The 14,196-nt window shown below is 41.4% G+C and overlaps 1 protein-coding gene across 5 annotated transcripts in view; it reads right to left on the reverse strand.

Annotated features, from left to right (window-relative positions):
• The window catches only part of Pex23 (peroxin 23), a 986,852-nt gene that overhangs the window by 216,812 nt on the left and 755,844 nt on the right, over window positions 1–14,196 (reverse strand). For all 5 annotated transcript variants that reach the window (XM_067142270.2, XM_067142269.2, XM_067142271.2 and 2 more), the window contains one exon: window positions 14,040–14,159. In XM_067142270.2, the coding sequence (XP_066998371.2) occupies window positions 14,040–14,159 (120 nt within the window). The remainder of the gene's footprint in view (window positions 1–14,039; window positions 14,160–14,196) is intronic.

Below are 14,196 nucleotides of genomic sequence, written 5' to 3' on the forward strand. Positions count from 1 at the left end.
CAGGCCAATACATTCAACTGGTGAAAATATTCTTGAATTGGTTACTTTTAAACACCTACACTGCCATTGTAACCGTGTTATGTGTATTTTATATTGACCGGAAAAATCTTAACCTAACAGCAGCCTTTAACGTGATTATTGGGTGCGAATTTCAGTGTTCCGACTGTTCGTTCACGTTCCCTGCAGCTTTATGCTGGACCATGGCCATAACTACACACAGGCACACACCACACAGCACGTTCCGTACAGGCACACTCCCAGTTCCCGCGAGCCTGTAATGTTGCCTCTCGAAGTTCTCTTTACACTGTGATGGTACAGTCCCGCGTCCCGTGCGCCCGCTGCACAGTTCAGCTAGTAGGCGAAGGGCAGTGCATAGTGGCGCTTCTGAAGGGACAGCGAGTCAGTGTCTCCGGCTCGCTTGAGAATGTTTCGGAACAATTGACACTCGGTGTTCTGGAACAACGGAACATAACTGTGCACCGGCACCTTGTACCGAAACAGGGACATAGTGCCCAACCCTAGTGAGTGTACGTCTCTATACTCTTTGAAATGAGGCAAAACATGTTCGGGCAGTTGAGATTACTGCATGAAGTGTCTATAGAGCTTAATGTGACTTCCTCTGTTGTTGGGAGGATTTGGAAATTATTCCATGAAACTCATACCTTCAGACAATCAGAGGCCGACTTAATGCTCAGAGGTACGAAGGTCAATCAAATATGAACAGGATTTTTGTTCTGGAACATCAACAGTTGGTAGGACTGGCCCCGCGCTTCTGCCAAGTTTATGATGATGATGATGATGATGCTTGTTGTTTAAAGGGGCCTAACATCGAGGTCATCGGCCCCTAATGGTACAAAATGAAATAAAATTCAAATTCATCCACTGACCGAAATTTAAAAAAAGTCATGAAGAATGAATGGATGGACATGAACCCTACAAAAACAAACAAACAAAAAAACAGTGGATCAGACTCAAAAAGAAGGTAGTTAATTAGAGTATTACTGACCAAGGGACCGTACAAATCAAGAGTAGTTTCATGGTTCTAATTTAATCATTCCTTGGTCGCCCCTTGTAGTCGCCTCTTACGACAGGCAGGGGATACCGCGGGTGTATTCTACATGTGTGTCCCCCACGTGCAGGGGGTAGTGTGTTTGATCCGCGAGAGGTATTTTATTTCCCTCAAGTCCGCCGGCAAGCCGGTTAGGATCCCCCTATCCGCCACCTGGGACGCGCCACATGGGAGTATCACCTCTCCCCCTGCTACACCTGCGTAGCAGGTTCGTGGTCTGCCAAGTTTAGGCAGGACCGTTAGGAGTAGCGAGAGCGTGTTGTAACACTCACCATGTTGGTGCAACAGGTGCACCCCTCCACTGCACAACGCAGAATTATAAAGTTTCTTGATCGTGAAGGTGTTACAGCGGCAGAAATTTGCCAGAGATTGATTGCACAGTTCGGTGATCAAACATCGTCAAGGACACGTGTGTTTGCCTGGCATAAAATGTTCCAGGAAGGACGAGAACATGTGGAAAATCAGCAACACAATCACAGTCCTCAGACCAGCATTACAGGTGAAAACATTTGTGCGGTTAAAGACATTATTCACAAATATGAAGTTTTGAAGCTTCCACCTAATCAATATTTTATTTATGTATCGTTATTTTTCAGTACCGGTTTCAACCTTGTGAAGGTCATCTTCAACTCACTAACAAAACATGTAATTAAAACATCAGTGATACAATAAGAATGTCACATAGTATAAGTAAAAACATTGTCAATTTGCAATATTCTTCGTCCTAGCTTAAGCAATCGTCTACGTTAAATAATATGAGAATTAAACCTTAACATTACTATTACGTACTTGAATGATATGTGTTTAAAATACAATCTTCTTAAATTATGGACGTTCACTGTTGCGCCTTAAAACTTATAGGTAAACTGAATACAACATTTTTGAGGCAGAAATGAATTCATGTGGCATATTGTACTTATATGACTATGTTATATCATGTGATCAGCTGTGTTGTCTACCGACAGAAGACACGCCCCGCTCCACTCCTCCTACCCCTCCAACCTTCCCCTGCACAACCATAAGCTGCAACTTCAGACACACACGAAACAGTGCACGACGTGCTCCCGAGTAGCACATACTAACAGTCAACAACAGCAGTAAGTACACGTACACCTATTCCACAATGAATAAACATTCCAACTTGGCAGGCGCAAATTTCTTACACTTTTCTTTCTATTTTTACAGATACTAAACATATCCAACAATGCAAAGTGAAGAAGGAGCTTTCACACTAGTCATATAACATATGATATGTCAAAATCAAGCAACACGTAATGACATTTTTACAAAAATAGAAAGACCAAGGGAAGCATGTCGTAATAATTCTACACAAATTTCTACTAAGTATGCTTTCTGTTAAAATTATAAATTTTTTAACTGGACTGTAAGCATTCAAATGTAGACTGATGAAGCTCCACATCATCAAATACCAGACAACAACCTTGACTTCAACATAAGTGTTAACATTACTTCAAGAAATTTACACCATTATACCGTCAGTAGACAATACGGCTGATCACATGATATAACATAGTCATATAAGTACAATATGCCGCATGAATTCATTTATGCCTCAAAAATGTTGTATTCAATTTAGCTGTAAGTTTTAATGCGGAACAGTGAACGTCCATAATTTAAGAAGATTGTATTTTAAACACATATCATTCAAGTACATAATAGTAATATTAAGGTTTAATTCTCATGTCATTTAACGTAGACGATTGCTTAAGCTAGGACGAAGAATATTGCAAATTGACAATGTTTTTACCTATACTGATGTGACCGTTCATGACTTCGTCATAGGTATATAGAGACATCCTGTATAGAGAATATGCCATTTTCCGCGCAGTTCTACGTTAAATAGCCGCCAAACGAGGATATTCTTGACGGTTCCGGGACTCGAGCCGCTCCCCGTAGAGTCGCGCGCCCCTCCTCTCATTGCGCGCAATTGAGAAAACAGGGAGTACAAGCGCCCATAAGTGGAGTTCGTTCTTTCTCTGAGCGGGAGAGCTGGAGCAAGCAAGATGTCACATGACTGAGAAGTGAGGTCACGAAGCAGCCTCAAAGAAGTCGTCTGAACATACGAGACGATATCACCCCATGTATTCCCCTAAATATCTAGTGGCACCAATGTGTAGCTGTCAACTGTTTCGAGGGTATTAACATTAATAACTCGGAAATACTTGATAGATAATTTCAAGTTATAGCTTCGATGAATGACGAGATTTTATGCGGATTTATCATGCAGAGAACTATTCTACATAATAAGAATAATGGGAAGTGCGCAGGTAGTGAATATCTTGAAGCGAGTAAAACCAGATGCCCGGCTCTGACAGAACCAGGAAAACTAAAAAATCCCCGGAGTCAGGCTCCACTTACTGGGAATTGATACTGACACTTTGATAATTACAGGCAAACCCGTGAAGGATTCGAAACGAAAATTGATCAGTGGAAAGTGGGATGTACAGGCTTTAATTTGATATTAAATTCAAAGTGTAAATATACCTGCCAGTGGAGCGATGTTTGACAAGGGGGCGTGGACACGCTCCCCCTCCAGAAAATAAGGCTTTCCACTATACAGGCAAGAGGCAAGAAGCCAGTGTATTCCAGTACATCCAGTGCATTCCGTCTAATCAGCAGACCTATTCGTTAGTGAACAGTCAGTTTAATATTCAGTATTTTACAGTGTGAAGATTCCTTATAGAACAGTGTTATGTATTGGTAAATGACATCACTCAGTGAGTGATGGTGCGCTGCGTGCTAAATATTTATTAATTCCTTAATGCAGTTTGCTAGGATCTGGATGTGAAAGGAATTTTACTGTGATTATGTGTCAGAGATGCGCGGGATGGTAAAAAGAGGTGATCGGTTGAAGTAAATTATTATGTGCACAGTTATGAAACTGATCTAAGTGAATATAGTGGACTGTGTCGCATTATACGTGATATATATAAACGATGTTAAATGAAGGAAGTAATCCAATAAAGAGATAGTTCGATCACAGTGTTACAGTACTACCTGAACCAACGCTAACAGTGAGCGGTTTATCAAGACATCATTTTGTAGACCGGGCAGCGTTCTCCGTATTCTCTCTAATGCAGTGTGTTGTACATTGTACTGATGATTAGTGAAGTGGAGCGGGTCAATTGATGACCGATAAAAAAATATATAAAGACCTAATATTCATATCCTGTGAGTGCGGCCGGTCTGTGTGTGCTACTCCGAGATCGAACAAATTGTGGAGAACTAGTGTATGCAAATGAGGGCATCGATATTGGCTGCAGGACAAACTCCGATATGGGGCTAAGGTGCTTAAATTTATGAGTATCCTTAGTCATATCAAAGTTATAGTGCATGACACAATTAGTGCATTTATAACAAATTCGCTCTTCCTCATTTGCATATTTGACCTCCGAGAACTTCAGGTTTGAAGAGAGCTGGTTAGCGGTCCACTGTAGTCACTCCACCGCATCAGGGATACTCTGGACCTTCTGACACCAGCCGAGGATTCAACCAGCATGCAGGCAAACTGACATAGTACGACTCTGGAAGCTTTCGCAAATGAAGACGCCCCGATGATAGCCTAAGCTGATGGTTGTGCCCCCGGAGGAAAGCTGATTACAGATACCTGAGTGTTGAGTACATTTGAACTTCTTTGGCATGACAGTCACATTCATATAGATAAATGGCTTGCATGTAAATACTTTGAATATTATTTGAGTATAACACAAGTTTCAGGGGATTATAGTTTTGTAAGATTTTTCTGTGAGATTTTCTTCGTGGCTTGAACCACTCATTTCATTAATTAGGGGATATAGTGCATGGTAGTAAATAAGACCCTAGTATAATTTACAGGTGACGTGATGTAAATGAAAGGGAATAAAGTTTCGTAATATGATCTGATCATCCAAGGCTAAGTTTAAATGCTATGATTCATCACAAGAATTCCCGATTAGTTATTCTGGATGGCACGTCACCAAAAATGGTAGAAATTCCTCCTGTATAGATTTAAGGCTGCGTACTCCAAGACAACAAAGAGCCAAGTGTGGGGTGTAACACAATGACATAGATCGCGATTATAAAGAAATTTCTTTATCCTGAAGGTTAGAGTCCTCTCTTTAAATATGCATGTCTTCGGGATATGAGGATTGAGAAGACAATATTTGATTGGTAGGCCGGTAAATTTGAATATCCAGTGGTGATTTAATATGTAAGTTCCCCTGTTGAATGTATATTTGGGACGATGGATAATGCCGTCTTGTGAATAAGATGATTGAGGCCATATGTGTGATGTTATGCTGATAGCGTTAATTTAAAGTAGCAAGTAAAGTGAAGCTTTGCTTTGCAGGGAAGGGAAAAGAAAAAGAAGGGAACGGCGGGCCGACCCGTCTGACAGTTTTATGACCCAGTGGGGCGCGAACGAAGTTTGCTGGCCACTCTGTAAGGGGATGCATTCAGTTCATTCTTTCTTTCCGTAGTAGAACGAAGACATGCATAAATCAAGAAATTGACTTCGTCGTACATATCTCAGGTTTGACAAATGAATGAAACCCTCCCACCTTTGTTATTTTTTTTTTGATTAAAAATAAAAACCATTATAGGGCTTTCAGGTTTTTACACCTCACATGTGGGAGTCCGGGGTTCGAGACCCCAGATTCTGGCGGAGACTGTTGTCCATCTGTGCAACTGAGATGGACCGTGCCAAGATCCTTCCTTTTTGACTTCGTCGTACATATCTCAGGTTTGACAAATGAATGAAACCCTCCCACCTTTGTTATTTTTTTTAATTAAAAATAAAAACCATTATAGGGCTTTCAGGTTTTCACACCTCACATGTGGGAGTCTGGGGTTCGAGACCCCAGATTCCGGCGGAGACTGTTGTCCATCTGTGCAACTGAGATGGACCGTGCCAAGATCCTTCCTTTTTTTTGGGGGGAGGGGGGCATGGAGAAGCAAGGCATGGTGTTGTGTTATTTCTTCCAGTGAGTGTGTTCTATGTTTTATGGTGTAATCTATTGGTTGTCGATTGGTATGCCTGTTATTTTAAGGACACCATTGAATTCGAAAGGTCGTGTGTCATATTAGTGTATAGGTAATCCCTATGAGCAGGTGTTGTGAGGAGTCAATACTCCGTATGATAAATTAGAGGAGGTTATTAACGTAGAGAATGTGACATAGCTGTCATGTGGTTTAAGTGCACTCGAGAAACTTCGTAGTGAACCTCAGCTAACATGATATATAAATTGAAGGGTAAAATTGAATGAAATGATTCATGTCATAAGGGAGATATGTCTTGGTGAAATATGTATAAAATGTTTTAATGTGTTAGCTGATAAGGTCTTCGTGTGTTAAATGGTTCTGGAAGGGGACGCCCTTTCGATATATTTTCAATAATGTTTGAAGGTTATGAAGTGTTAAATGCTAATCTGGAAAGGACGGAAACAGACATTCAAAACTTAAACCTAATTTAGGAATTTATGTTATGGCATATGTAAATATCCCGGCGTATCTTTGTGTGGCGTCCTATACAAGTGTTTCCTTAGATAATAAAAAAAAATGTTTTTGCAAAAAGATATTATCTCCCTTCTTATTTGATATATTCGTATTCCTGTGATGTCCAAGACTCTTTCCCCCTACTTAGAATTAAATAGTTTGAGCCCTTTTCCGGACATACCACGTACCCAAGCTCTTGAGCAAGCCGAGGAAAGACTCAAGTAGGGGTGATGGTCATCGATTCCAGGGAATGTCTGAGGGTCTAGTCAAATGTTTTCAGCCACTTCATAAGCCAATTAATATAAAGTGTCATGCACTGGAACCCTGGACAGGTGCACTATGTGACATTCTTATTGTATCACTGATGTTTTAATTACATGTTATGTTAGTCAGATGAAGATGACCTTCACAAGGTCGAAACCGGTACTGTAAAATAACAATACACAAATAAAGTATTGATTAGGTGGAAGCTTCAAAACTTCATATTTGTGAATATCAAAATCAATAGTGACATGAAACTTATAGATTTTGATAAAGGCATTATTGACGATGATGGATGGGCAAGAGTATCAGAAATTGCAGAACAAGTTGGAATCGGTTATGGGAGCCGTCAAACAATCATCACCAATGACCTATAGTTCCGGAAAGTGTGTTGCAGATGGGTCCCTCGCCTTTTGACCAAAAATCTAAAGTTGAGACGTTCGGAGGTCTGTCAGAGGCTTACAGTAAGGTTTGCAGAAGAAGGTGATGCATTTTTCATTCGGATTATCACCTGCGACGAAACATGGGTCCACCACTACACTCCCAAATCCAATGAAGCCAGTAAGGATTGGCGGAGGAAAGGAGAGGCAGCACCAGTGAAAGCTAAGACTCGACTGTCAGCTGGCAAAGTTCTTGCAACCGTTTTTTCGAATGGCAAGGCATTTTGCTGATTGATTTTTTGCATCAGCGACGCACAATCAATGCTGCTTACTACTGTGAGCTTTTGAACAAGACGAGGGTTGCATATCGCTGCCGGAAACGAGACCAACTTATTCAACAGGTCATCCTACTCCACGACAATGCGTAGCCCCATACTACGGCTCTGTCTCCAAGCTACAGGAAATGCACTGGACTTGATCATCCTCCTTAGAGCCTAGACTTATCACCCTGCAATTTCTATTTGTTTAGACCGCTTAAAGAAGCTCTAGGAGAGCAACGATTTGAAGATGACGGGAATGTAGAGGACTTCGGGCGTAACTGGCTTTTCTTTTTATGATGAGAGGGCATCAAAAAGCTACCCATGCACTGGGAAAAATGATTTCCAAAGCAGGAACCTATGTGGAAAAATGAACTGTAATTGCCTTGTGTTTTTCAATAAATGAATTTGCATAAAAAAATAAAATCCTGTTTATATTTGATCCCCCCCTCATACATCAACAAGATTGTACTGGATCATGTTATGCCCATTGCAGTTGTAATGGGTCCCCAGTTTATCCTGCAACACGACAATGCAAGAGCGCATTCAGCAGCAGCTACCATGGAAACTCTACAGGACTTTGCGATTTGAACATTAGACTGGCCTGCTCTGATCCTGACCTCAATCCCAATGAGCATTTATGGGACATGCTGGACAGACAACTTTGAGCCCTTTCCTGTAGCACCTCAGACAACTTGCAGAGGTGCTTATTGAGGAGTGGGACAAAATTCCACAAGAAACTGTTCGCAGACTTGTCAGGAGCATGCCTTGAAGATGTGAGGCACATCGAGGGCCTTCCAGGTATTGAAAGAGAAATGTTTCTTTTTGTGCTCTATGTGAATTAATTGAAGGACTTTCCACTTTTTTTTTAAAGACATTGTGTTGAATTTCTGGTCGCAGCACTACCATGTGTGATAAGTGAACAGGATATGTACATTTCAGTTAAGTACAGGCTTTATTTTCTATAAAAAATGCCTGTTGCACTCCAACCAAACCATTCCTGAAAAAGTAACGCAGGTGTTTAAAAAGTAGTCCCTCTAATATTTTTGAGCAGTGTATGTTTTAGTGCAAGGCTGGACAGCAAAATATAATAAGGAAGGACTTGCTTTAGAAAGCTTACAAGGAAAGATCAGAGCAAACGACCCGAAATATAACAACAACAGGGTAAGTCTTACTAAGAGCCAGTTTAGTGTCAAAAATTGATGTGCTATATGTAATAATTCCCACGCTGTCCACCAGTGTCGAGAATTTAAAGATTCACAGACTGTTGCCAAGTATGAAATGTTTAAGACCATATCTTATGTATAAATTGTCTTGGTAATAATAATTTCGTGTGGCTACTTCTAGCCGAGTGCAGCCCTTGTAAGGCAGACCCTCCGACGAGGGTGGGCGGCATCTGCCATGTGTAGGTAACTGCGTGTTATTGTGGTGGAGGATAGTGTTATGTGTGGTGTGTGAGTTGCAGGGATGTTGGAAACAGCACAAACACCCAGCCCCCGGGCCATTGGAATTAACCAATGAAGATTAAAATCACCGACCCGGCCGGGTATCAAACCCGGGACCCTCTGAACCGAAGGCCAGTATGTTGACCATTCAGCCAACGAGTCGGACGTCTTGGTAATGATCACACGATTAAACAATGCAGATCCAGTGGGGCAAGTGGCACATCGCAGTTTGAATCCAAGTGAACAATAATACAAGGGGTTCATATCATACTGTGTGTACTGTTAGGAACAGTTAAGGTGAAAGCCAAAGACAACAATCATGTTGGTTTCTTCACAATCTAGTTTCGTCATAGAAGGCCTACTTAGAAGGTTAGGTTTAACTCATCGTCAGCCAAGGAATTAAATACTAGTAAAAGGTATTAAGAATGTAACATCAAGAGTCACCGAAACTGTTCAATTGAAATTAAGTGGAATTAAGCTCCATACAGGGTAGCTACCAAACTAAAATAACATGTTCTGTTCTACCACAAGTTACTAATCATATGACTATTGTACACATTGACATTTCTAAATGGACCTTTACCTCTGGTGTGAAACTTGTCGAAGATTTTAACAAGCCTGCTGATTCACAACTAAGTATTTTTTTATTTTCCACCTTGTCGATACATTAGTTGCTTAAGGCAACTTATTGGTTAAAAGTGGTACATGTTTCGTACATTATTAACATCTTGTGTCATGGTTGAATATTTGTCCTTGTCTGCCCAAGAGAGGTTACAATCAAACATTCTGCCTGCCTCATAAACTAACCAAGAATTATCAACAACACATCACGCCAACAAGAAGAGCTCGATCATCGTACTCTATTGGAACTATTAGGTATGTTAAACAATTTTATCTCCATTTCAACAGAACTATACTCCACGCGGCTTTACTTCTAAATTTATGTTTCAACCGATTCTGGCTCTGTCTGATGGTTACACACTGAAACATAGACGTCCAACCAATCCCAAGCTGTCATTCATATCGACTTACATCGGCAGAGTGCTATCCCGAAACCAAGTTGCCGATTCTAAATTTACATTCACGACGTGATTAACGTATCTTGCTCAGTGTGCATGGTATTCGATACAGTTCGCGATCTTTTGCATTTTTCTTTAGTAATTTGTCTTTTTCATATTAGTCTTTATCTTTCTCGTATAGTACATCATACCTGCCAACTTTCAGAAATCAAAAATAGGAAGATTATTTAATGACGGTATTTCATCATTATATTGCGCCACGGTCTCGGTAAAAAAAACAAGATAAAAAGCATACATATCCATAGTTACAATGCGGATTGACCATTAAATTTAAATCTTCAAATAAGAAAACATAACAAGAAAATGTCACAAACACGGAACAAAATGCAAAATAGTGTCCTTTATCAGACTGTAAAATGAATGGAAATTCAATTTTGTAGGTATGTCTGAACACTTGGAGATAATGTTTGTTATATTTTGTGCCCATAATGTAACGAGAAAATACAGGAATCTGTCATTAACACAACTCTCTGAAAAACAATCAAGTCATCAAAATTATGAACAAAAAATGAACACAAATATACTGAAATACACAAAAAAAAAAATTTTTTGCTAGGGGCTTTACGTCGCACCGACACAGATAGGTCTTATGGCGACGATGGTATAGGAAAGGCCTAGGAGTTGGAAGGAAGCGGCCGTGGCCTTAATTAAGGTACAGACCCAGCATTTGCCTGGTGTGAAAATGGGAAACCACGGAAAACCATCTTCAGGGCTGCCGATAGTGGGTCGAACCTATTATCTCCCGGATGCAAGCTCACAGCCACGCGCCTCTACGCGCGCGGCCAACTCGCCCGGTGAAATACACGAAACTACCACACAAAACAGATCAATATGTCTTATACATTATTAACACACGACTTCGACAGGAGGAAAAGCATAGAACCGCAAAAAAAAAACACGTGGCCTACAACTCCAACGAAAATACGCACAGAAATGATGTTAACAGCACGCGAACCACACAACAACAAACTAACAAAGCGAGGCTATGGCGAATGGGTGACCGATTCGATCCACCTTTGGTACACGTGAAGGGCATGACCAGGAGTATAACGGGTGCAAGTAGTAAGCCGCGATTCTCAGCCGTTTCCGAGAAATTAATTAATGAAAAATTGCAGTGTTTGCCTCTGTAGTGTAGTAGTTAGAGCGATTAGCTGCCACCCCCGGAGGCCGGGTCCGATTCCCGGCTCTGCCACAAAATTTGAAAAGTGGTATGAGGGCTGGAACGGCGTCCACTCAGCCTCGAGAGGTCAACTGAGTAGAGGGGGTTCGATTCCCACCTCAGCCAAACTCTAAGTGGTTTTCCGTGGTTTTCCACCTATCTTCCAGGCAAATGGCTGGACGGTACCTAACTTACGTCCACTCCCGCTTCCTTCCCTCCTCGTCTATCCATTCAAATCTTCACATTCCCCTACAAGGTCCCTGTTCAGCATAGCAGGTGAGGCAGCCTGGGCGAGGTACTGGTCCTCCTCCACAGTTGTGTCCCCGACCCAAAGTTTTAAGCTCCAGGACACTGTCCTTGAGGCGGTAGAGGTGGGATCCCTCGCTGATTCCGAGGGAATAACCAACCCTGGAGGGTAAACAGATTAAGAAAGTAAGAAAAGAAAGAAACAATTGCAGTGCGCTTATGTGAAAACCATGTTTCCAACAAGACAATGAGCTTGTGGCACAGCGGCAAGGGCTCTGCTTCGTAAGCTTGGGATCGCTTGATCGAAACCCGCCGATGGACGATTTTTTTCAATTAAGTTATTTCACATCTATCACAAATTGAGATCAATTCCATTCGGAATTGCTAGGAAGGCAATAATTCCATTGTGGAGATTTATCTCCCATATGCAGTTATCAGACTGTGCCTCTTATAATGGGCTTCTGATAAGTTCACCTGAATACACCCCAGCATCAGTGGGTAGGGTCTGACACATCCCACTCTGATCAGTCTAGTGTCAGACCTAAGACGAAACGCTGGTTAATAGAGCAAACGCCTAAAAAGCCTTACATCTGGCCAATGCTTACGAAGCGGAGCGCTTGCCGCTACGCCATGAGCTCATTGTCTTTTTCGCAAACATAGCTTGCACATTGCGTACGGCAATTTTTCATTAATTAATTTCTCAGAAGTGGCAGGGAATTGCGCCTTACTACTTGCCTCTCTTGCTTATAGGACGATCGCCGTCCCGAATTCCCAGCTGTAAAGCGCACACACTGCTGTGGCGAGCAGAAAACACGGTACACTTGCCAAATAATCAAATGAACTTTCTTTCTTAATCTGCTTACCCTCCAGGGTTGGTTTTTCCCTCAGACTCACCGAGGGATCCAACCTCTACCGCCTCAGGGGCAGTATCCTGGAGCTTCAGACTCTGGGTCAGAGGATAAAACTGGGGAGGATAACCAGTACCTCGCCTGCTATGCTGAACAGGGGCCTTGCGGGGGGATGGGAAGACTGGAAGGGATAGACAAGGAAGAGAGAAGGAACTGGCCGTGGCCTTAAGTTACATACCATCCCGGCATTTGCCTGGAGGAGAAGTGGGAAATCACGGAAAGCCACTTTCAGGATGGCTGAGGTGGGAATTGAAACCATCTCTACTCAGTTGACCTTCCAAGGCTGAGTGAACCCCGTTCCAGCCCTCATACCACTTTCCAAATTTTGTGGCAGAGCCAGGAATCAAATCCGGACCTCCGGGGGTGGCAGCTAATCACACTAACCACTACACCACAGAGGCGGCAATCAAATAAACACACTTGAAAATGAGGTTGCATAAATTACACAAGCGCATAAGAATTTAAACTAAGGGAAGAGTATTTACCGTACTGAATGTTATATTAGTCAAAAATAGGAAGAATTAAAAATAAATCGGCAAACCGGAGGAAGAGTTGAAAAATGGAAAGTTTCTGGGTAAAACGGAAGGATTGGCAGGTACGGTACAGTATAGTGTAATTTACAGTTTAGCATAGCATAAGTTAGTACAACACAGGTTTAATAGTTCAGTGTATAAGAATATAGCTGTAGTTTTATTTACGTCCGTGTATTGGTTAGTATACTTTGTGCGTATTTAGCACGTCTCAGTAAGACAAGTGACTCCGAGAGATCAGTGGAGCGTTCCCTCCTCCCTGTGCTAGCCATTAGCAGTGAGTGATGTGTTATTTCCTCATAATTTTTACACTTTATATATCCTCGGATGTTGCTAGAAAGTGTTGTTTTCTGAATTTGTTTTCAATCCAGATTCATTAGCCTTTCTGAGTATGGGATTACATTTTACGAGGGCTGTTTACCGCTGTCGTATTGCATCAGCTGTTCTCGCTGCTGTGGTGCACTGGCAACAGAGGTAAGGCGATGCTCATTTGTTTTGCGAAATGTCAATTTAGAAGTAAAGCCATGCGAAGTATAAAAAACAATTGTACTCCAGAATTTTAAGAGCATTCTCCAAATTTTATCATGCATTTTAACTTGACGTATTCAGTAACCCCAATCGTATTTCAATGTGTATTTGTCTGTCTATTTTACTTATCCTACAAGTATTTCGGCTGATGATCTGCACCAGGAAGGACGAAACATGTCCTGACATTTGTTAATTGCTAATTAAACAAAAAATTTCTAATATTGTAAAGGTGAAACCTTTGACTGTACCTTTAAAAAAGTATACTAACGACAATACAAGCTTTGCAATGAAATTCATTTTATGCTTCACATTGAAATCATCATGCTTAAATTGTCGAAACCATATCTCCCATGTTCCAATAAATGAAGTGTGTTCACCATATGTTTCTACCAGCAAATGGTGACCTTCCAAAGCAATGCTCTTGTTCAGACACAAATGTCATCACGATCAATGAATGATACAACACAGACCCTAGTGTTTGGCGGACTCAACTTGTGTGTGTTGGTAGGTTAATGTTAGGCAAACAAACTGACATATGTGCCAAATTCATATGCTGCGTACTGTTTCCTGGTGAAACCAGAAAAGACTTGCGTATACACCTGGTATATAAGAATTTGAACTCACCATTTTTGACTTGTAGATGACCTTCGCCACAGACACACCACCATAGATATGGACATGAGTTACATTATGAGGCTTCTGACGGTGAGTGTAGTAAGTGAACAGTTTTTCATTCACCATGATCTGAAATCATAGTTCCTCAATACAATTAATGCAGTAA

Source organism: Anabrus simplex, chromosome 2 (genome assembly GCF_040414725.1).
Source record: "Anabrus simplex isolate iqAnaSimp1 chromosome 2, ASM4041472v1, whole genome shotgun sequence".
NCBI classification, from domain to species: domain Eukaryota; kingdom Metazoa; phylum Arthropoda; class Insecta; order Orthoptera; family Tettigoniidae; genus Anabrus; species Anabrus simplex.